This window comes from Chrysemys picta, chromosome 1 (genome assembly GCF_011386835.1).
Source record: "Chrysemys picta bellii isolate R12L10 chromosome 1, ASM1138683v2, whole genome shotgun sequence".
Lineage (NCBI taxonomy): Eukaryota > Metazoa > Chordata > Testudines > Emydidae > Chrysemys > Chrysemys picta.
Genome location: NC_088791.1, coordinates 217,087,530 through 217,110,206, shown reverse-complemented (window position 1 = coordinate 217,110,206; position 22,677 = coordinate 217,087,530). Strand labels below are relative to the sequence as shown.

General features: G+C 45.7%; 1 protein-coding gene across 7 annotated transcripts in view; it reads left to right on the top strand.

The window, feature by feature from the left end:
- Positions 1-22,677, top strand: part of CDKL5 (cyclin dependent kinase like 5) — a 197,846-nt gene that overhangs the window by 60,931 nt on the left and 114,238 nt on the right. For all 7 annotated transcript variants that reach the window (XM_065580048.1, XM_005281557.5, XM_005281558.5 and 4 more), the window contains exons 2-3: positions 20,606-20,833; positions 21,824-21,858. In XM_065580048.1, coding sequence (XP_065436120.1) covers positions 20,770-20,833; positions 21,824-21,858 — 99 coding nt within the window. In that variant the 5' untranslated portion in view covers positions 20,606-20,769. The remainder of the gene's footprint in view (positions 1-20,605; positions 20,834-21,823; positions 21,859-22,677) is intronic.

Below are 22,677 nucleotides of genomic sequence, written 5' to 3'. Positions count from 1 at the left end.
ACTCGTCCGGTCCAATCCAGGGGGAAACCTGCCTTGATGCGCCCTCCATCGCAGGGGCTGGAACCACGGCACCGGTCCAGGTCCCGAAGCAGGTCCCCACGCCGCTCGCAGTCCCGACGCCGGATATCACCTCGGCACCGGTCGTACTCACGGCCAAGATCTTCGTCGCGGCACCGCTCTACGTCTCGGCACCGCTATGATCGTCGGCACCGGTCGACATCGAGACGTAGTTCTCGGCACCGATACGATCGACGCTCGACGTCGAGAGGCCGCTCCCGGCACCGGGCCTACTCAAGATCATCTTCCAGGTCCAGATCCGACTCCCGGCACCGACGAGGTCATCGGCACCGGTCGCGGACCCGGCACCGATCGCCGGCACCGCGTAGAGATAGAACATCTCCGGACCGGCACCGTGCGGCACCGCAGCCCACGGGATTCGCCTCGACGCTCTCGGCACCGCCATGGCCATCGAGATCGGTGTCTCGCTCCTCTGAGGACCTATCGAGATCGGCATACCCCCCTCAGGGGCAAGCCGAGGAACAGGACTTGGGCCATTGGCAGGAGATAACAGAGGACCATACTCATGGCCCATCTCACTGGTTGTTCTGGACCCCGTGGGCGTACCATGAGGCGCAAGGGGCTCCAATAGCTTCGACCTCTCGCTCGGGCCACTCCGTTAGAAGGGCCCCGGAGTCCACCATCTCTTGGCCTCCGCCAGGGGGCATGGAGGCTTCCGTGTCCGCACCACCTGACGTCCTGGACCCAAGCGCAGGTGATGCTCCGGCCCAGGAGCAGGGAGACCAGGACCCTCCCTTGGATCCTGTACCACCGGAGGCATCTTCCTCTTCCTCTCCGGATGAGGCAGTGGCGGGCACATCGTGCACAGGTCCACCTCCAATAGATCTTCGGGCTCACCAGGATCTCCTGCGTAGAGTGGCCCGTAATATGGACCTGCAGGCGGAGGAGATAGTGGAGGTGCAGGACCCCATAGTGAATATCCTCGCAGCGGATGCCCCATCGAGGGTGGCGTTACCCCTGATCCGCACGATACAGGCGAATGCAACTACGATATGGCAAACTCCTGCCTCCATCCCACCCACAGCGAGAGGGGTGGAAAGAAAGTACTTTGTCCCCTCCAAAGACTATGAGTACTTGTATACCCATCCCCAGCCGTGTTCACTGGTGGTGTCATCAGTGAATGCAAGGGAGCGCCACGGTCAACAGGCCGCAGCGCCCAAATCGAAGGAGGCTAAGCGCCTCGATTTGTTTGGCCGTAAAGTTTACTCAGCCGGAGGGCTGCAACTTAGAGCGGCTAACCAGCAGGCGCTCCTGAGCCGCTACAACTTTAACTCCTGGAACTCTATGGGGAAGTTCAAGGAGTTGGTTCCCCAAGAGTCCAGGGAGGAGTTTGAAGCCTTGGTAGAGGAGGGTAAGAAGGTGGCTCGGACCTCCTTACAGGCCTCCTTGGACATAGCGGACTCGGCTGCGAGAACCCTGGCTTCGGGCATCGCTATGCGAAGGACCTCCTGGCTCCAAGTTTCGGGTTTGCCCCCTGAATTACAACAAACCCTGCAGGATTTGCCCTTTGAAGGACAGGGGTTGTTCTCAGAGAAGACGGACTCTTGCCTGCAGAGCCTCAAGGACTCCAGGACAATCATGCGCTCCCTGGGGATGCATGTTGTGGGTCCTCAGCGCAGGCCATTTAGGCCTCAGCCTCAGCGCTTCTACCCCCCTCCGCCTCGTCAGAGACAGGACTCGGCCCGGAGGCGAGGGCGAGGTGGTAGACGAAGGTGGACCGGCCCTCAACCCGGTCAGAACCAGGGGCCACCTAGACCACCTTCAGGCCCCAGGCAGAACTTTTGAAGGTGCGGTCGAGGACGGCGCCCCAGTCATCCCCCAGGATCCAGCCCCCTCCTTTCGGGATCGCCTTTCCCATTTCCACCGTGCTTGGTCCCTTATAACTTCGGACCGTTGGGTCCTTCGCACGGTGGAGAGGGGATACGCTATCCAGTTTTCTTCAATCCCCCCCTCCTCCCCCCCTTCCCCGTCCCTCTTCAGGGACCCTTCTCACGAGCAACTTCTTATACAGGAAGTTTCTACGCTCCTTGCTATGGGGGCCATAGAGGAGGTTCCAGTGGAGTTAAGGGGCAAGGGATTTTATTCCCGTTACTTTCTCATTCCCAAGTCCAAAGGAGGTCTGCGACCCATCTTGGACTTGCGCGGACTCAACAAATTCGTAGTAAAGTTGAAGTTCCGCATGGTCTCTCTGGGGGCCATTATCCCTTCCCTCGATCCTGGAGACTGGTTCGCCGCCCTCAACATGAAGGACGCATACTTTCACATCGCAATTTACCCGCCTCACAGACGCTTCCTGCGATTCGTAGTAAGCAAAGTGCACTATCAATTTGCAGTCCTTCCCTTCGGCCTATCCTCGGCCCCAAGAGTGTTCACGAAATGTATGGCTGTCGTGGCAGCGTACCTTCGTCGGCAAGGGATACAGGTGTTCCCGTACCTAGACGACTGGCTGGTACGCGGTCGCACCAAAGAGCAAGTTCGAGCTCACATCCACATAATAGTGCACACATTCAACGAGTTGGGCATCCTACTCAACAAGGACAAATCCACTCTAGAACCTACCCAGAGAATAGAATTCATCGGCGCAGTCCTAGACTCCAGACGTGCACAAGCCATCCTGCCAGACAACCGCTTTTGTACCATCACGGGCCTCATTCAAGGGCTCAAGGCCTTCCCAACTACCACGGTGAGGTCGTGCCTCACCCTGCTGGGTCACATGGCTTCCTGCACGTATGTAACCAGGCATGCCAGACTTCGGCTTCGCCCACTCCAAACCTGGGTGTCGTCGATATACCGCCCACATCGGGACAGCCTGAACATGGTGGTCACGGTCCCGAACTCGGTCCTGACCTCCCTCACCTGGTGGCTAGATCACAATGTGGTTTGCGAGGGGATGCCGTTTCACGCCCCACAACCCTCTCTGCACCTGGTCACAGACGCTTCATCTCTGGGTTGGGGCGCCCATCTCAACGAACACCATACCCAGGGCCTGTGGACTGCACCCCAGATAGCTCTGCACATCAATGTTCGGGAACTGATGGCGGTGCGCCTCGCATGCCAGGCATTTCTCAACCTCCTACGTGGCCGCTGTGTGTTAGTTCTCATCGACAACACCACGGCCATGTTTTACATCAACAAGCAAGGAGGAGCACGTTCGTCAATTCTATGCCAAGAGGCCATTCGCCTGTGGGACTTCTGCATCGCCCACTCAATCCATCTCACGGCATCGTTCCTCCCTGGAGTCCAGAACACTTTAGCGGACCGACTCAGCAGGTCCTTTCAGACGCACGAGTGGTCTATCCATCCGGACATTATACATTCCGTTTTCCAGAAGTGGGGGTTTCCCCAGATAGACCTGTTTGCATCTCGAGACAACAGGAAGTGCCACGTGTTCTGCTCCCTGCATGGTCGAGCTCCGGGCTCCCTCTCGGATGCGTTTCTCCTTCCCTGGAAAGACCACCTGTTTTATGCCTTTCCTCCGTTTCCTCTGGTCCACAAGGTACTGCTCAAATTGCGCAGAGACCAGGCGCAGGTGATTCTGGTCGCTCCAGCGTGGCCGAGACAACATTGGTACACCACACTGTTGGAACTCTCTGTTCAGACACCGATCCCGCTTCCATTATGTCCGGATCTCATCTCTCAGGACCACGGCCGGCTGCGTCACCCCGACCTGCAATCACTCCACCTCACGGCGTGGCTGCTCCATGGTTCACCCAGGCAGAGCAGCAATGCTCGCACTCTGTCCAACAGATTCTGCTGAGCAGTAGGAAGCCCTCAACACGGACCACGTACCTGGCCAAGTGGAAGCGGTTCTCCTGTTGGTGCGAACAACGAGCCACGTCCCCGTTACAGGCACCTATTCCTCTCATTTTGGAATATCTCCTCTCCCTAAAACAGCAGGGGTTGGCGATATCTTCAATTAGAGTTCACCTGGCCGCTATATCGGCCTTTCACCCAGGGGAACTCGCGTCCTCGGTATTCTCTAACCCGATGGTCGTTAGATTCCTCAAGGGCTTAGACCGGATGTACCCACAACAACGTCAGCCCGTTCCGACGTGGGACCTCAACCTGGTTCTCTCCAAGCTCACAGGTCCTCCATTCGAGCCACTGGCCACCTGTTCACTTTTGTACCTATCCTGGAAGACAGCCTTCCTCGTAGCCATCACCTCAGCAAGGCGCGTTTCTGAACTCAGGGCGCTTACATCCGAGCCCCCTTACACAGTTTTCCATAAGGATAAAGTGCAGCTTCGTCCACATCCTGCGTTTCTCCCTAAGGTGGTTTCTCCTTTTCATATCAACCAGGATATATTTCTCCCAGTCTTTCATCCTAAACCACATGCTACTCGCCAGGATCAACGTTTGCATTCTCTGGACGTACGCAGGGCCCTGGCTTTCTATATTGACCGCACAAGGCACTTTAGAAAGACGACGCAACTCTTCGTTGCAGTGGCCGACCGAATGAAAGGCTCACCGGTCTCCTCACAACGCCTATCCTCTTGGATTACGTCTTGCATCCGGACTTGCTATGACCTGGCAGGTGTCTCAGCACCGCACCTCACCGCTCATTCCACGAGGGCCCAAGCTTCCTCGACTGCTTTCCTGGCGCAAGTTCCGATCCAGGACATTTGTAGAGCTGCGGTTTGGTCATCAGTCCACACGTTTACAGCTCACTATGCACTAGTGCAGCAGTCCAGGGACGATGCTGCCTTCGGATCAGCGGTTTTGCACACAGCAATGTCTCACTCCGACCCCACCACCTAAGTTGGGCTTGGGAGTCACCTAATGGAATGGATATGAGCAAGCACTCGAAGAAGAAAAGACGGTTACTCACCGTTGTAACTGTTGTTCTTCGAGATGTGTTGCTCATATCCATTCCAAACCCGCCCCCCTTCCCCTCTGTCGGAGTAGCCGGCAAGAAGGAACTGAGGGGGCGCCGGGTCGGCTGGGGTATATATTCAGCGCCATGAAGGCGCCACTCTAGGGGGCTCCACAGCCGACCCGCCGGTGTTGCTAGGGTAGAAAATTTTCCGACGATCGTGCACGCGGCGCGCGCACACCTAATGGAATGGATATGAGCAACACATCTCGAAGAACAACAGTTACAACGGTGAGTAACCGTCTTTTTCCTAATGTACAACTAGATCATTTAGTCAATTATTCTTATAAGAAATAAAATACACATTATAAGTCCCTGAATACCAATAATATGGCATGCTCCATTTAGAATTTCTGAGGTTCTCCAGGTTTAAAGATCAGCTCACATTTTTCATTTGCCCTGTAGCTCAAGTTTCATAGTAGAAATGTATTCTGTAAACTGCAGAATCTTCATTCTTCAGTATGATCTTTGGTAACAGATGTTAGAATGTCTTCTCTTCTGGAGAAGGTCTAGTGCTTTAAGCTTCAAGTCTTGGGTTCTAATTGCAGCCCTGCCACTGATCCTCTCTGTGGCCTTGAATAAATCACATAAAATGATATTCTGACTTTATTGGGGATTTTACCCTTAATCTGTTCCCCTCCTTGAAATTTGGTTCAATTCTTAACCTGTAGCACCCAACAGGGCTGTTGCCAGGCTAAATGTAAGTACATTTAGGTGTTAGGTGGAACAGTTATCACCATAATATCTAGGAGCTAGAAGTGCTAAGTGTTCTGTCTTGACTATTAAACACATTTTAGATACAAATTTCACTACTTGAATAGGCATTTACTTATATTTAGTGTGTATAACTAAGAATTTCTCACCATATTTCATCAGTAAAACCTTTAATTTTTATTTACTAAACGTGGCTGAGAATAAATTCCTGAATGCATAAATCTCACAGCTACCATGTGCTCTCAATTTTGTACTGATTTTTGTACTTCACTAGTATTAATTCACTTCCACATCTAGGAGCAATGGAGAGTGCAGCAGGATTTTGTGTGTACAACTTTGACCCTGGGGCAGATGACTTTTTGTGTTTCTCCTTGCAGGCTGATTCCTTCTAATATTTCTGCTTACTGGATAATCTCACCTTTTGTCTTGCCTGGACCGATCTTTGTCCAGTTACTCATGATCTTCGTTTTGGCTTCACAGAGGCATTGTGCTATATCCTGTTGGGCACAGTCCTGGACACAATAATCCATATTAGGGTTGCCACCTTTCTAATTGCTTGTAATGGATCCTCAAGGCCTCACCCCCTGCCTTGCCTCTTTCCTGGCGCCCCACCCCTGCTCTATCTGTTTGCCCAAGGTCTCATCCCCATTGCTCATTCCTTTCTTTCCCTCCCTCCCTCCCTCGGTCACTTGCAGTATCGTCTCAAGGAGCCTACCTGCATGTAAGAGGCAGCCCTGGCTGAGCAGGGTCTGGCATGGGTTAATGACCCGGCATCTCTTTCCACCTTGTTTTTGGTTTGGGTGCCATTTAGGGTTGCTGGGTGCCTGGTTTTCGACCAGAATGTCTGGGCATCTGGTAACCCTAAATGGCACCTGAAAACACAAGCCAAAAACTGGACCGTCCGAGTAGCAACTCTAAAAGGGTTTGACTTCCAAACTTGGTGATTACAACTTTTATGTAGGAATAAAGTCCCACACCCTGAAAAGGTTTCATTTGGTATAAAATGCAGCAATTATCTATCTGAGCAACCCAGATGGTCATGAGTAAATCACTACAGTGCTCTGCTCTCTGCATTGGATCTTCAGGTTTTCTGGTCTGATATTAACAGTCTTTTCTCTGGGACTGGCCTTGGTTACCCAACAGATTGTCTCTTCCTCCATGACTTCCTAAGACTGCTATATTTCAGTGGAACCAGCAATCTCCCCCCCCCCCCCCCCCAAAGGAGAGGCTCATGACTGAGGCTGTGAGTCTGTCACAGAAGTCATGGATTACGTGACTTCTGCACCTGACCCCACTGCCCTCCCTCCCTCCCCCTGCCCCCCCCAGCAACCGTGGCAGTCTGAGGCCAGCCCTGCTACTGGTCCCCCAGCAACAGTGGTTGTCCCGGACTGCTGCCCCCAGAACACAGTGGGCGCCCTGGAGACCCCCCCAAACACCCAAGATGTAGTCATGGGTATATACAAGTCATGGACGGGTCACGGAGCTGTAAATTTTTGATTATTGCCTGTGACCTGTCCATGACTTTTACTAAAAAATACCCGTGACTAAATGTTAGCCTTACTCATGATTACTGTGACAGTTTTCACAGGCGCTGGATGTGGGTTACTGAACTCCTGCAAGACATAATGACTGCATTCAGAACTACTCGCAAAACTCAACCCTACGACTTGGCTTTCCCGCAATGAATTTCTGACCCACAGGCTCTCACCCACCCATACAAAAATATCAAGCGACTATAGGCTGGGAAAAAGAGATGTTGTCATTTCTATTTTTAAATACATGTGTAGTGCTTAGGGTCACTATCACTGTAGTATCTATAATGAGTTAGTTAGAGCATACTAAAAGTGCTATCAAACGTAGCAAATAAGAAACTTAAAATATTTTTCCTTCTGATGTTTGTTTATTACATTCAGGTGTGTTTAACGGTGTCTCTTAAAACTGTAAAGTCAGGGGCAAACTGACTTGAATTAAACTTTCAGGCATATTGACTTAATGTTGAGATAACATTGTTGCATATATGAGAATATATAATGTGATGCCGTTGCAAAAAAAATGAATGCAGTTTTGGATTGCATTAATAGAGCATAGCATGCAAGTCATGGGAGGTGATAGTATCGCTCTACTTGGCACTGGTTAGGCTGCAGCTGGAGTACTGTGCCCAATTTTGGGCACCGGTGTATAGAAAGGATGTAGAGAAACTGGAAAAGATGTGAGCAACAAAGATGATCAAAGGGATAGAATGCAAGCCATATGAGCAAAGGCTGAAGAAACTAGGTAGGTTTAGTTTGAAAAAGAGGAGATTAAGGAGAGATATGATAACTGTTTTCAAATACTTGAAAGGCTGCCATAAAAAGGATGGAGAAAAACTGTTTTCTCTTGCCACAGAGGACAGGACAAGAGACAGTGGATTCAAGCTACTGCATACAGGATTTAGATTAAATCTCAGGAAAAACTTCCAAACTGTAAGAACAATAGCACAATGAAACAAACTGCCTAAGGAAGTTGTGGAAGTTCCTTCACTGGAGGATTTAAAAAAGAGGCCAGGGAAGTCCTTTTGCCTTGGATGGTTTAGATTAATGGTTCTCAAACAGTGGGTTGTGACCCCATTTTAGTGTGGTTACCAGAATTGGCATTAGACTTGCTGGGGCATGGGGCCGAAGCCCGAGCCCCACCACCCAGGGCCAAAGCCCGAGCCAGAGGGCTTCACCCCTGGGTGGTGGGGCTTTGGCCCTCCCTTGCCTGGGGCAGTGGGGCTTTGGCTTTGCGCCCCCCCCCCCCTCGGGTGGTGGGACTCAGGCAAGCTCAGGCTTCAGTCCCACCTCTGGGGGTTGTGTAGTAATTTTTGTTGTCAGAAGGGGGTTGCGGTGCAGTGAAGTTTCAGAACCACTGATTTAGATCCGTGATACTCAGACTGAGGCTCACGAACTGAAAGTGGGGCTTTAATGGGTCTCCCGTGGCTCTTTGCAGCACGTGATATTAAAACACTGTGTGATTTAATTACTAACCAATCAGGATGCTTTTACTATGTTATCCAGTTGTAGTGGATAAAATAAGAATATTTGTGTGTGTGTGTGTGTGTGTGTGTGTGTATTTTTATATATAATATTTAAATGAAACAATGAATTCACACTACTGTGTTTTGGATAATGTTGATAGTTAATTTGTATTCTGAACCACTGAGGTCTGATTATACTGCTCTACAGCCAAAATGCTTCTGAAATAAATGTAGTCAAACTTTACTAATTCTGGGTCACTGAGAACGAAAATGACGCTTAAAATTGTTGGTTGGCTCTAGTTTTCAAGATATGCTATTGGGTCAGTATATACAACCCTTGACTTGGGAATGGCGGAGGATAAGTGAGTTATAAAGGGAAGGGATCTCAATTTAAACCAGAAATGACCAAAATACATCTTTGACTGGATCTATGAATAAATCTATGACTGGGTTTGGACAGTACTTGCTTTTTAGGCAAAACAATGAATGATGCAGTCTGAAGGTGGTATTGCGTCATACATGATATGAATTGCATCATGTTATTCCTAGAATGCATCATCCATGACATCATAACGAAACTTGCATCACTCTGCTGAACAAACTGCCCTATATCAGCTCTAGAAATCAGTGTCGTGCTCTCTTATTTGTCAGTGTTTGATTTTGCAAAGGGACACATTTCTGTTTAGCCAAAGTGAGCAGAGATGCCTCGTACTTGTGTGAACAGTGCAGATAACTTCTGCTGTGTTTGTGGTGAAGTGACTTTTGCATCACAAAAGCGCAGTATAACCACTATGGTTAAGAAAGCCTATCATCTTTATTTTGGCTGCAAAATTGGAGATCAGGACAAGAGGTGGGTCCCACACATATGCTGCAACACTTCTGCAACAAATCTTCGCCAGTGGTTGAACAGGAAAAGGAAATCTATGCCTTTTGCAGTGCCAATGATTTGGAGAGAGCCAACAGATCATACCAGCAATTGTTACTTCTGCATGGTGCCTCCAGTTGGGAAAGGTGTGTCAAAGAAGAACAAGTGGACTGTGCATTATCCAAACATTCCATCAGCTATACGCCCAGTACCCCACGGAGAAGGACTGCCGGTGCCTGATGCACCAGAATCATTCTCACTTGAGTCAGACGAGGAAGAGGATGAAACTTCTGGTCCTGAACCATCAATGTCACAGGACCCACATTTTCTCCCATCCTCCTCCTCTGAACCACACCTCATAACACAAGGTGAACTGAATGATATTGTCAAGGATTTGGAACTACCCAAGAGTAAGGCAGAGGTGTTGGGCTCCAGACTACAGCAGTGGAATCTCCTGGCAGGTGATGTTAGGGTTTCCATGTTCCATGACCGTCAAAAGGATCTTGTCCCATTCTTCTTCATGGAAGGTGATCTTGTAGCCTGCAACAACATCGATGGTGTGATTGCAGCCCTCTACATCGTTCACGATCCAGATGAGTGGAGACTGTTCATTGATTCATCGAAGACGAGTCTTAAAGCTGTTTTACTGCATAATGGCAATGTTTTGCCATCAATTCCAGTTGGTCATGCAGTCCATATGAAGGAAACCTATGACAACATGAAACAACTTTTGAGGTGCATAAATTATGACCAACATCAGTTGCAGCTTTGTGGCGATTTTGAAGGTTGTTGCTCTCTTGCTTGGTCTGCAGACTGGATACACAAAGTACTGCTGTTTTCTCTGCGAATGGGATAGTCGTGCAAGAGATTCCCACTACATCAAGAAAGATTGGCCACTCCGACAGTCATTGGAGCCTGGGAGGAAAAGTGTTCAGCATCCCCCACTTGTTGAATCAAGGAAGATTTTGTTACCACCCTTACATATCAAGCTGGGTCTGATGAAGAACTTTGTCAAGGCCATTGACAAAACACAAGCAGCTTTCAAGTACCTCCGTGGAAAATTTCCAAGGTTAAGTGAAGCTAAGATAAAGGAAGGTGTCTTTGTTGGTCCTCAGATTCGTGCACTTCTTCGAGATGATGCATTTGACCATGCACTGCGTGGCAAGGAAAAGACGGCATGGAAAGCCTTCCAGTTAGTGGCAATAAATATTTTCGGAAACAACAAGGTAGACAACTACAGGTTGTTGGTGGAAAACCTCCTCAAGGCATACAAAAGCCTTGGTTGCAACATGTCACTAAAGATGCATTTTTTGCACACTCATCTAGATTTTTTTTCCACTGAACTGCGGAGCAGTGAGCGACGAGCACGGCGAGCGATTTCACCAGGACATTGCAACAATGGAGAAACGCTATCAGGGCAAGTGGAGCCCATCAATGCTTGCAGACTATTGCTGGACAGTGACAAGAGATGCTCCATTTAATGAATACAAGAGACAAGCCAAGAAGCGCCGAGTAGACACTGAATAGGACTAAACTATGTACATAATAGTTTTTTGCCTTTTTGTTTCATAATAAATTTTATTTATATAACCCTTTTGCTGATTTTTAAAGTGTTACATAAACAGGACAGGTGAAATATCCTGTAAAGCAACCATAAACACATGAAGAACCTCAGTTACTGCACAAGGTGAGTAACCTTCTCTTTCATTCTCTATCAAATAATCTCTTGGAAGGTGGAGTCGAAATATTTCTTTATCAAAACCATATCTCTTTCCTTTGTTAATGTATGCTTTATTCATGAGTGGACTACTGACTTTTTGTTTTCTTGAGTTGATTTGGAAAAGGTAGGGGGCGGGGAGAACACGCATACTTATCAAATAGGTAAAATTAAAAAAGAGAGACTGGTATTTTGGATCCTGCCAAACTTGAAATAAGTTTTTCAAAATCTAATCTCTGTAGTATTTTATTGTGCATAATAAGTCTTCCAATGATATCAGACCTGCTAATCTAATTGAACTCTCACTAGTCTTCAACATCGCCATAGAAATACAAACATAAAATCTATCTTCAAATCAGTTAGAACTTGTTCTAACCCCTCCCCCCTACTACTTCTGAGAAATGCATCTGACTGTGACATGATGCTAATGCAATGCACTTGAGCACTAGCTGTACAGGCATTCTTTTTTCCTTCACTTTAAATGAAAACTACAATAAAATATAAAATATTTTAATTTCTGTGCCAATTCCAAAAAAGACTAAGTTCCTTTATTAAATGTAACTTACAAAGGGATGCCATCAATTTAAATTTCACTTCCTTTTGGAAATTTTTTACCCACTTTCCTTATAACTACATTTGCTATAACTAAAGGACATTAGAGAAAAGCTGTTTATTTTCTGCTCTTTCAATATATTGTGCATTTAACAGAACCTTGTATACACTCAATTTCCCTTATTTGTGTGTGTTTTTTGCAGAGCAATAGGGCAGAGGGACATTTTTTTTTAAAAAAAGAATATGATTATAAACCCCCCCCCCCCCCCAACAAAAATTGGCAAAGAATGTTAGGGCTGGTCTACACTGGGGGGAGGAGAATCGAACTAAGATACGCAACTTCAGCTACGCTATTTGCGTAGCTGAAGTCGAAGTATCTTAGTTCAACTTACCTGGCTGTCCTCATGGTGGCAAGTCGACTGCCGCGGCTCCCCCATAGACTCCACTTACTTCTCCTGCCAAGGTGGAGTACAGGCGTCGATTCGGGGATTGATTTTATTGTGTCTAGACAAGATGCGATAAATCGATCCCTGATAGATCGATTACTACCTGCCGATCCAGTGGGTAGTGTAGACATGGCCTTACAGGCTGATAGTACCTGAATGTTTTAACTCTTTTTGAAAATGACTGACTATAAATATAAATGTAAATATAATTAAATGAATAGTTCATAACGCATCTTTTTCAGAATGAAAATTTAAGGTGGCTTTTAGCATCCTCACAAGGTAACATGTCCCCAAGAAAAAGTTCAGGCTATTAATATTTTTAATTAGCCATACCATGATTTAAATCTTAGATTCAAAATTTGAGTAAAATAGGCTTTCTACACAATTCATATTTTAATAAAATACTGTTTTTCCCTCTTCTTATTCCATTCTGTGTTTTGATGTTTTTTAAAGTGTATTCATTGCCCAAGTTGTCCCCTGACTTGACTAATTTTTAGAATTTTTTGTATGTTTTCTTCTCTAAAATGTTCCCCTTTTTTGCCTTTTTTTTAAACTCTGTGCCATTGTTGCCCCCACATCCTCTCCTTTTCCTTACTTCCCTACAATGTTTCCTGCTCTGTGCTTGCTGATTTTACCTTGGGTTGCTTCTCCTTTTTGAAGCTCCTTGGTTCTCCTGCTTCTTTCTTGATTCTCTTCTCATCTCTCCGCTGTAAATACAGGGAGAAAATAGAGCAACACATGAGTGAATACTCTTTCCCGCTCCTCTCATTTCCTGCTGCAGGTGGGCTTTTCTCAAGAGGGAGTAGTGCAATGAAGGAAGCTGAGAAAAAGGGGAAACTGTATGAGGGATATAAAAATGGTGCTGTGCCAGGGAAGAGCTGGGCTGGCTTCCCTTCCTGATGGGCAGTTGATGGCCCTGGAATTAACAATTGAATCAGCTGATGTCATAGTCGAACAAAGTTTGAGAGTCAGGAAGTGCAACCAGTGAGTCAGGAAGAATTCAAAGTAACAAAGTTTACTACACTAGAAATTTCTTTAGGTTCATTTTAAGTGTGTGGAGGATAAGTAATCTTGAGTCAAGTAAGTAAAATGATACTTTTGTTATCATGGCAAATGGCAGTGAAGCGTCTTTTCTTTTTGGCATGTTCTGGATACTTTTTTGTTTAATTTTTTATGAGGTTGGCTGAGAGGGAAGTTATTAATTTAAAAGAAGAAAGAAAAAATATTCTCTGTGGGTCTGATTTTGAAAAAAGCATCAAGAATGAATAGTAGAAATCTGGTAAATACTTCTAAGGGCTAGTTACACATTACATTTTTGTTCACTAATAGCAGTATAGTATCTGATGCTATTAATTTATAATTAGACTTTTTGGGCTTTTTTGGACCTCTTGGTGGTTTATTTTTAGCAGATGTGTGCTTTTTTTGTTTAAGAAAGTGATTTCATGGGTTTTATTTAAAAAAAAAATCTGAATAATGAACCAACAATCAGAGTAATACTAGGGTTGAAAATTATATGGGATAGCAGTCATTGTGGTTATTTTGGTCTGTGTTGGAATAACCACAAAGTTTAGTTCCGGCATTCATAGGTATTAATAAATACTCTCTATGTTCACCTTTATTTAATACCTTATTTTTCTTGTACTTTAAAGACTAAGAACTAAAAGTTCTTCTTTATCCTGCAGTGTGGAGTGGAGTAAATCCTGTAGATTAATGAAAATTAGGCTCTGCGAAAAAAATGGAGAGCAGAAGATCAATGAGCAAGTGTTTATTTTTCCTTTCTACTTTTGCCCTGTTTAGGAGATGTTGGTAACCCTTCTGAGTCACCATAGGCATTTTGGGCTCTGTGATTTGGGGGCAGGTCTGTTCACAGTGGGGGATTTAAAAGTTGTCCTAAGTGGCACTATCTCCTACTGCTGTCATTTTTCTTTTGTGTGCGTGATTAATTTTTTATTGTGGTTTCCCCCACCCTCGTCCCCTTCCTCCCCACAGTAAAGAAACAGACAATAAAAGGAACAAAAAGTGAATGACTTACAGCTTGTATATATTCTCAAATACTTGCAAACTTCATAGGGTCTCCAATTGAATTATGCAATTTTACAACTCATCAAAGCTGCAAGATCAGAGACTATACAAGACGAGAGAATACTACATAGACATAACATGTTATAGTTGGAGTTTCCATACTAAAATAGGAGAAGACAATAATGAATAGGGAGAGCAGGGAAAAAGAGGACAGGTCCAGGAGGAGGGAATGAGGATAGGAGGGGTTAGGAGGAATGGAGGTCTAGCATTCTTTGGGCGCGTCTAATGTTTTTATCCAAATCTGTCTAGAAACTGGGACCAGATACCTTCAAATTCATATAACTGGTCACTAGGGTGATAAGTTGTGTTTATAAAATATGTTAGGCATCCAGTTTTGAAAATTTTGGCCATAGCTCTCTGAGGTGCTCACAATTCTTCTTCGAGTGCTTGTTCATGTCAATTCCAATCAGGTGTGTGCATGCGCACCTGCACAGTAGCCAGAAGATTTTTCCCCTAGCAGCCTCCATGGGGGTCGGCCTGGGTGCCCCCTGGAGTCATGCCTTTTACGCCCAATGAAGAGCCTTGCCATCCCGCCAACCCCTCAGTTCCTTCTTACCACCAGTGACGGTAGCTGGAACTTCCCCTCGCTCTTGCTTCGGCAAGCGGCTTAGCAGTACTTTCGGTTTTCACTGTAGATAGTTAATTCTAGTTGGTTAGTATAGCATAGTTAGTTCACTTACAAGTTTCAGTTACAAGCGGGTTTTCCCCCCCCCCTCTTATTTGACACCGGGGCATGCCACAATCCCCTGGCTTCAAGACTTGCCAGGACTGTGTGAAATGCATTCCTAAAAGTGACCCCCCACTTAAGGTGTCTGGGCGAGGGTCACCAAAAAGACCGCTGCAAGATCTATCAGGAATTCTGACCAAGAACTCTTAGAGAGGGAGCAGCAGCTTAAAATCCTCCTTATGGAGGCAGCTCTCCCAACCTCAGTCAGACCCAGGTGCCAGGGATCCTGCTCCCAGTACGTCGTCTTTGGCGCAGAGTGCTCCAGAGCCACCTTTGAAAGACCTGGTGTCGAAGAAAGACACTCCTAAGGAGGCTCAGCACTGTCATGAAGCCTCTCCGGGCACTCCAGCCTTCGGTACCGATCCTAATCGCTGGCGCAGAAGAGGAGGAGAACGGAAAGAGGCCAATCCCCCTTGGCAAGTCTTGGCTCCGAGGCTCAGAGTGGGGCTACGTCAACTCCTGCCCAAGTGAGGTAGTAGAGTCCGGGCCCATCGCGCTTGCTGAACCCCTCGGAGCATCTGCCGCTCCCATCCACCCTGGATGCTTTTGAGGTAGCTCAGGACCTGCTGAGTCTCACGGTGTGGTTCTTGCCCCCGAGGCAGGAGGATGCGCCGGCACCGCAGGCTCCATCCCGGTGGTGACTCTATGGTGGTGGATGCTGCTAACCAGCAGGAGAGGCAAGGCTTTCAGGGCCCTTCCCTCAAGAATAGGGATGCTAAAAAACTAGACCTATTCGTGCAAAAGGTGTACTCAACGGGGGAACTATAACTCCGAATATCTAACCAGCAGGCCATCATCAGCATGTACTCCTACAATACCTGCTTGGTGATGACTAAATTCACGGTGTTGCTCCCCTCAGACTCCTGTGCCGTATTTTCGGCTTTGGTTGAAGAAGGGAGACTAATCTCTGGGATGTCCCTACAGGCAGCACTTGATGGGCCAGATGCTGCCACAAGGATTATGGCCACAGGAGTAGCCATGAGAAGGGGCTCATGGCTCCAGGTTTCTGGTCTCCGCTATGAGGTCCAGCAGACCATACAAGACCTGCCTTTTGAGGGGGAGACTCTCTTTTTGGAGAAAATGGACAAGACGCTAAACAGCATAAAGGATTCTAGAGCCACTCTCAGGGCCTGTGTCTCTGTACACCATCGACAGAGCGGAGACACTTCTGTCCATGGCCTCCTCAGTGGTTTGGTCACGAACCTCCAGGGGACAGGTCCAGAAGGAGAAGCAGGACCGGCAGGAGAAGGCTGTGTCAACCCTCTGGCCAGGGCCTGGGACAACCCAAGCCATATTCAGGGTCCAAACTGGCCTTCTGAAGGCACAGTTGAGGACAGTGTATCACAGCAAAGATTGGATCCACCCCGCCTTATCTTCTCGTCCTGACTATCCCCTTTCTACTGTGCATGGTCCCGTATCACCTCAGACCTCTGGGTGCTCTGCATGGTAGAGAGGGGATACTCCATCCAATTCTGTGCTCTCCCACCCTTCCACCCCCCTTCCCCCTCCCTCTTCAGTGACCCTTCTCATGAGGCACTCCTTATCCAGGAGGTGCAGTTGCTCTTATCTCTAGGGGCAGTGGAGGAGGTTCCTCAGGAGCACAAGGGTGAGGGCTTTTATTCCCGGTATTTCCTAATACCGAAAGCCAAAGGTGGCTGCAGGCCATCCTGGATCTGCAAGAATGCAACAAGTTTGTGAAGAAACCAAACTTCCACATGGTTTCGTTGGCCTCCCTCATCCCCTCACTGGATCCAGCAGATTGGTATGCTGCCCTCAACTTGAAGGACGCTTACTTTCATATTGCAATCACTCAGCCCCACAGGAAGTACCTCAGGTTTGTGGTGAACAATACTCACTACCAATTTACAGTCCTTCCTTTCGGCCTGTCAGCAGCACTTTGAGTCTTCACCATGTGCATGGCAGTTGTTGCTGCATTCCTGCGCAGGCACCAGGTACAGGTGTTTCCGTACCTCAACGACCAGGACCCAAGTGGAAGCTCAAGTCCAATTCATCAGGGCCACCTTTGACAACTTGGGTCTCCTCCTAAACTAAGCAAAATCGACTCTGTCCCCTGTTCAGAGGATAGGGTTTATAGGGGCAGTACTGGACTCGACCCAAGCCAGAGAAGTGAGGAAGTGCTGGAAGTGAGGTTCCAGACCCTGGCCAGTATCATTCGAGGTCTGACAGTTTCCCACCACCACAGCAAGAAACTGCCTGAAGCTTCTGGGACACATGGCTGCCTGTAGCTACATGGTGCAACATGCCAGACTGAGGCTCTGATCGCTCTAGTCATGGTTAGCATTGGTGTATCAGTCAGCCCGGGACAGGTTGGACAGGATCATGACCCTGCCTTGCCCGGCCCTCAACTCCCTCCTGTGGTGGCTCGACCCTCAGGAGGTGTGCTTAGGGGTCCCCTTCACCAGTCCACGACCGTTTCTTTCGCTAGTGATACATGCATTAGAATTGGGCTGGGGAGCACATCTAGGAGACCGCAGAACTAAGGGTCTCTGGTCTCAGGCGGATCTGGCTCTCCACATCAATGTCAGAGAGCTGAGAGCGGTGCGCGTAGCGTGCCAGACCTTCCGGGCATACTTAACGGGACAACGTGCACCAATTATGATGGACAATACCACGGCAATGTTCTATATCAACAAACGGGATGCATGCTCCTCTCCCCTGTTCAAGGAAGTCCTCATGCTGTGAGACTTCTGTATAGAACATTTCAATACGCCTGTAAGTGTTGTACCTCCCTGGGGTACAAAAGGAGCTGGCGGACCACCTCAGAAGGTCTTTTCATGGCCACGAGTGGTCCCTTTGCCCGGACATTCAATTTTCCAGAGGTGGGGATTTCCCCAGATAGACCTCTTCGCTATGTGATGTAACAGGAAGTGCCAGCAGTTCTACTCCTTCCAAAAATCACAGCCTGGTCTCCAGCATGGACGCGTTGCTCCTCCCTTGGGGAGGTTGTCTCCTATGTGTCTTCCCACCCATATTGCTCGTTCACAAGGTAGTCCTGAGCTCATTCCCTCCAGATCTTGAGGTCATATTGATAGCTCCAGCCTGGCCCTGCCAGCACTGGTACATATCTCTCCTAGACATGTCCTTGGAAGTGCCAGTCGCCCTGCCGCTCTTCCCGGGCCTTCTGACATAAGATCAGAGTCTCCAACATCCAAACTTTGGGTCGCTGCACCTCACGGTATGAAAGCTCCGTGGTTGAAAGTAGAGCTTTCCTGTTCAGACCAGGTTAGACAAGTCCTCCTTGGCAGCAGGAAACCCTCTACGAGAGCTACCTGCCTTGACAAGTGGAAGAGATTTTTAATCTGGTCGGCACAGTGCCATTTGTTCCCAATGCTAGTCTCAGTGCCACTTATTCTGGACTACTTCCTCCATCTGAAGCAGCAGGGGCTTTCGATATCATCAATAAGGGTTCACTTGGCTGCCATCTCGGCCTTCCACCCAGTTGTGGAGGACAGTTCTGTCTTTGCTAACCCGATAGTCAGCCAGTTTCTAAAAGGCAGCCTGTCCCGGCTTGGCACCTCAACCTGGTCCATTTATGAGGTATTGCCAGACTTGAATTGCTGTTTTTATAGAATTTCAGAATTAGTAGATGAAGGTAAACGTGTACATATCTTTAGGGTTCTTAAAGCTTTAGATATAGTCTCATGAGCGATTATTATTTAAAGCAGGGGTTAATAGATTAGATATCTTTCTGTGGTTTCTTTAGTTGTTTTGTTACTGTTACCTTAAGGATTGAAGGAGCTGCAAAGGGGAAGAGAGAAAAAAGCCACACATATATGGGGGGGGGAGGGGGAAAGAGTGTGGAAGGAAGAGATGAAGGGTGCAGGTTGGGAATGGAAAGAAATGCCATCTCTTTAACAGAGACTCAAGTAAAGAAAATGATTTCTCCTGCCCGACTAAAATAACTATGAAAATATTTCAGTAATGAAGGAATAACTTTTTAAGCTATTTTTTCCCTAGCTGTTTAATTTAGGAAGACCTTTCTTACCTTCGTATTATAATCACTTTAAGAGAGAGAGAATTTGGTTCTAAGATACTGTATTTGATTCTCTTTTTTTTAATGTAGCTTTTGGTTTCTTTACAAACAAGTTTGTCTTCCAGGTCTTTTGACAAGGCCAGCATTGTGGTGTTTTTGCCATATCTCATACCTCTCCTCTTCGTTATGTGTGACTCACAGCAGCACTCTTGACAACATCCATTGGCAACACTAAAATAGTGATGTAGCTTTGTTTCTGTGTGTGCAGAATCCAGCAGAGTTAGGTCTTCGATCTCTGTGGCTACGTCTTCACTACCCGCCTGAATCGGCGGGTAGAAATCTATCTCTCGGGGATCGAATTATCGCGTCTTGTCGGGACACGACAATTGATCCCCGAATCGACGCTTGTACTCCACCAGCACAGGTAGGAGTAAGCGCCATCGACGGGGGAGCCGCGGAGGTCGATTTGCCGCCGTCCTCATGGCGGGGTAAGTCGCCTCGGATACGTCGAATTCAGCTACGCGAGTATCTTAAATCGACCCCCCCCCCCCATAGTGAAGATGTAGCCTGTGCCGTGTATTGGTTTAATTATATGGATTCATTTCCATCCTGCAGGCTAGTTCCTCATGAGCAGTCCCAATCGTAGGGCACTGAGATGTGAAAAACTGTTCACTTTTACAGTGAATCTATTGGTGGTTTATTTTTCTCTACATTTTAAAATAAATAAATGGTGTATGTATTGATGATGATACTATATACAGTGGCAAAATAAATCTTGGTACATTTATCATTCTACTAAAACTATAGGTGACAAATTTTACCTGGAGTAAAAACTTGCTTTTTGTGTTTTTATCACTTTTTTGTAATTACTACATTTATTGTCTGCAATTGTATAACTTCACTACAAATAGAACTTTGAAAGGGTATGTGTATTGTACAGTACTAAGTATATTTAATTTGTTTGAAAATTCTTATATCATAAATATTTTTCAGCATATTTGTTTTAAACAGGCTCCTAATAGATTTAACCATGAAAAGTGTTTAAAATATTTCCAGGTGTAATAAAAGATAGAAAAAGAGGAGCTAGCATAGTAAGGATTCTTCCAATGAAGATTTTCTATCATGGGAGTGAGGTGAAGAATAAACTGGCTAATCACAATCTGTTTTTCTGTAGCTAGCTGCCAACATAAATGGAAGAGAAAACACTAGCATTTATAGGTGTGTGTTCAACTACCCACTGTGGTAGATCACTGCAATTTTTCTCTTCTACCAGCAGGAAACATTTCTTATGTAAGTTGTTTTCTTATTTTAAATGATGTCCTGCATATGGGATTACAAAACCAGCTGTGCCATATATCAGATATGTAGTCACCTTTGCTGGCTTCCTTTACACATGCTGCAGAGCTCTATTGATCGTAAAACCCAGAAAGGGGGTGTGGAAATTTTCTTTATCAAATACCACAGTGCTGATGGTAAATATTGTGAATATATGCCATTGTTTTTCTTTGCGTGCTGTAAAACAAGATTTCCTGATGCTAATTTTACCATTAATTTCTTTCTAGGCATTAAATAGCGTCCTGGAAACTAGGACAAGTATGTAAGAAGTCCAGTCAATCAATGTGGATTTCTCCTGTCAAAAGTCTTCAGTTTGTCCTACCACAGACCCTTTAGATACTCTTCTCTGTGCCATGCTCTGTGGCTCTCATCACAAGAGGAATTTGTCTTCATGAAGATTCTTAACATTGGTAATGTGATGAATAAATTTGAGATCCTTGGGGTTGTAGGTGAAGGTAAGTCAGTTCTTCTTAATGAAATATGAATTAGAATTAACAGAATTCAGAGGCTATTTATATATTATTCTATTATTAGACAGAAAAAAATAAAGCCTGTTCCCATTAGATGAAATTCTGCAAAATGTTATTTCTCAAGATGACTTTAATGTTGGCAGTCATTTGTTCTTAAAAATAAATCATTGTTATCCAGGTCACAAACAATTTTATTTCTCAGATTTCTACAACAATTTCTATGCTTAACTATGGACATTACAGAGCTAGACAAAATTATTTGCATATATAAGTTAACATATGAAGTAATAAAGCCATTGTCTCATTTTTAAGTTGTCAGGATGTCCTAAAAAAATGGAAAAATGATCTTACTATTACAAATCCAACGGAACCCCGATATGTCAGGGTGTGAAAAAACCACACCTTGAGTGGCGAAGTTAAGCTGACCTTAGTCTCTCTGTAGACAGGCAGCGCTAGGTCAACAGAAGAATTCTTCTATCAATTTAGCTGCTGCTTCTCGAGGAGGTGGATTACCTGTACCAATAGGAGAATGCCGCTACAGCTGTGTCGCTATAGCATTTTCAGTGTAAATAAGGCCTGAGATGCCCTAAAAGTAAACAAAAAGTTAGAGGTACCAGAATGTACATGAAATCACATTTGTTTTTCTTTTTTTTTTTTTTTTAAAGTCTATTAGTTGGCTATCTACACTACTGCCACTTATTATAGGAATATGCAGTTATTCCAAATTTTCTTTCAAATTCTTCTGTGAATTCCTTATTTTTAGAAATATGCAAGTCATATACTTACAAGCCTCTTCATTTTAAAATTTTGCTACACAAAAATGTAACAAAGCATTTTAGATATAAGTGTAAGAAGATAATATTAGGAACAATGCATCCATAATACATATTAGATAGCTGTGAAATGTAGTGTATTTTGCTTCCTTTTCCCACAGCATGGTAATTAATTTGTTTGTTTTTTTCCTTTGTGTTTCAGGAGCCTATGGGGTTGTACTTAAATGCAGACACAAGGTAAATAGAGTGCTTTTAATTGTACATAGATGTTAATCCATGGATGAAAGCAAGAATGAAATTTTAAACATGGAGAGTGAGACCTGGGTTGTTAATATATATTAGACATACGTTTTGCTGCCTTGTTTGGGACAGGCCTTGGCCTGCAATCAGTTGTTCAAGGTCCTGATTTGACTATATTGTGACAGGAAACAGCTGCATCTAGGGTAAGATATAATCAAAAAGAAAGAGTTTAGAATTTATAAAATTAACACAAAAATTATTGAACAGAAATTCAGAGAACATATTAAGTGTTACTAGTCTGATCATGCTTCAGATGTAGTCCTGGAAATTAATATTGAGAGTTGGATAAAAGAAAAATATTGTTGAATGATTCAAAACATTCTAGTAGAGTGTATTGTTGTGTAATTAATCATATCTTGCTAATACGATATATCTGGTTTTCTGTAACGTGGCAACAAATTGTTCAGCACCGATACATGGAATTTCCACGGCTGCTGTTTGATAATCTAACTGCAGTAAAAGAATATTCACTTTAATCTGGCAAAGGACAAATGAAAAACAGAAAACACAGTTTTGAAAATGCGAATGGAGTCTGAAATTCAGTGTGCCTGAAAGAAAATGAATCACTTAATGTATCTGGGAATGTGTGATGAGGTTGCTCATTCCTTATCTTAGTTGCTGTGCTTTTGGACATGATATACTATATTTGAGGATTGCCAAAAAATATAACTGAGGCCCATGTAAATTGGGTTTCTTGCATAAATTTCAATTTTGCCATCTGGTGTGTGTGTGTGTGTGTGTGTGTGTGTGTGTGTG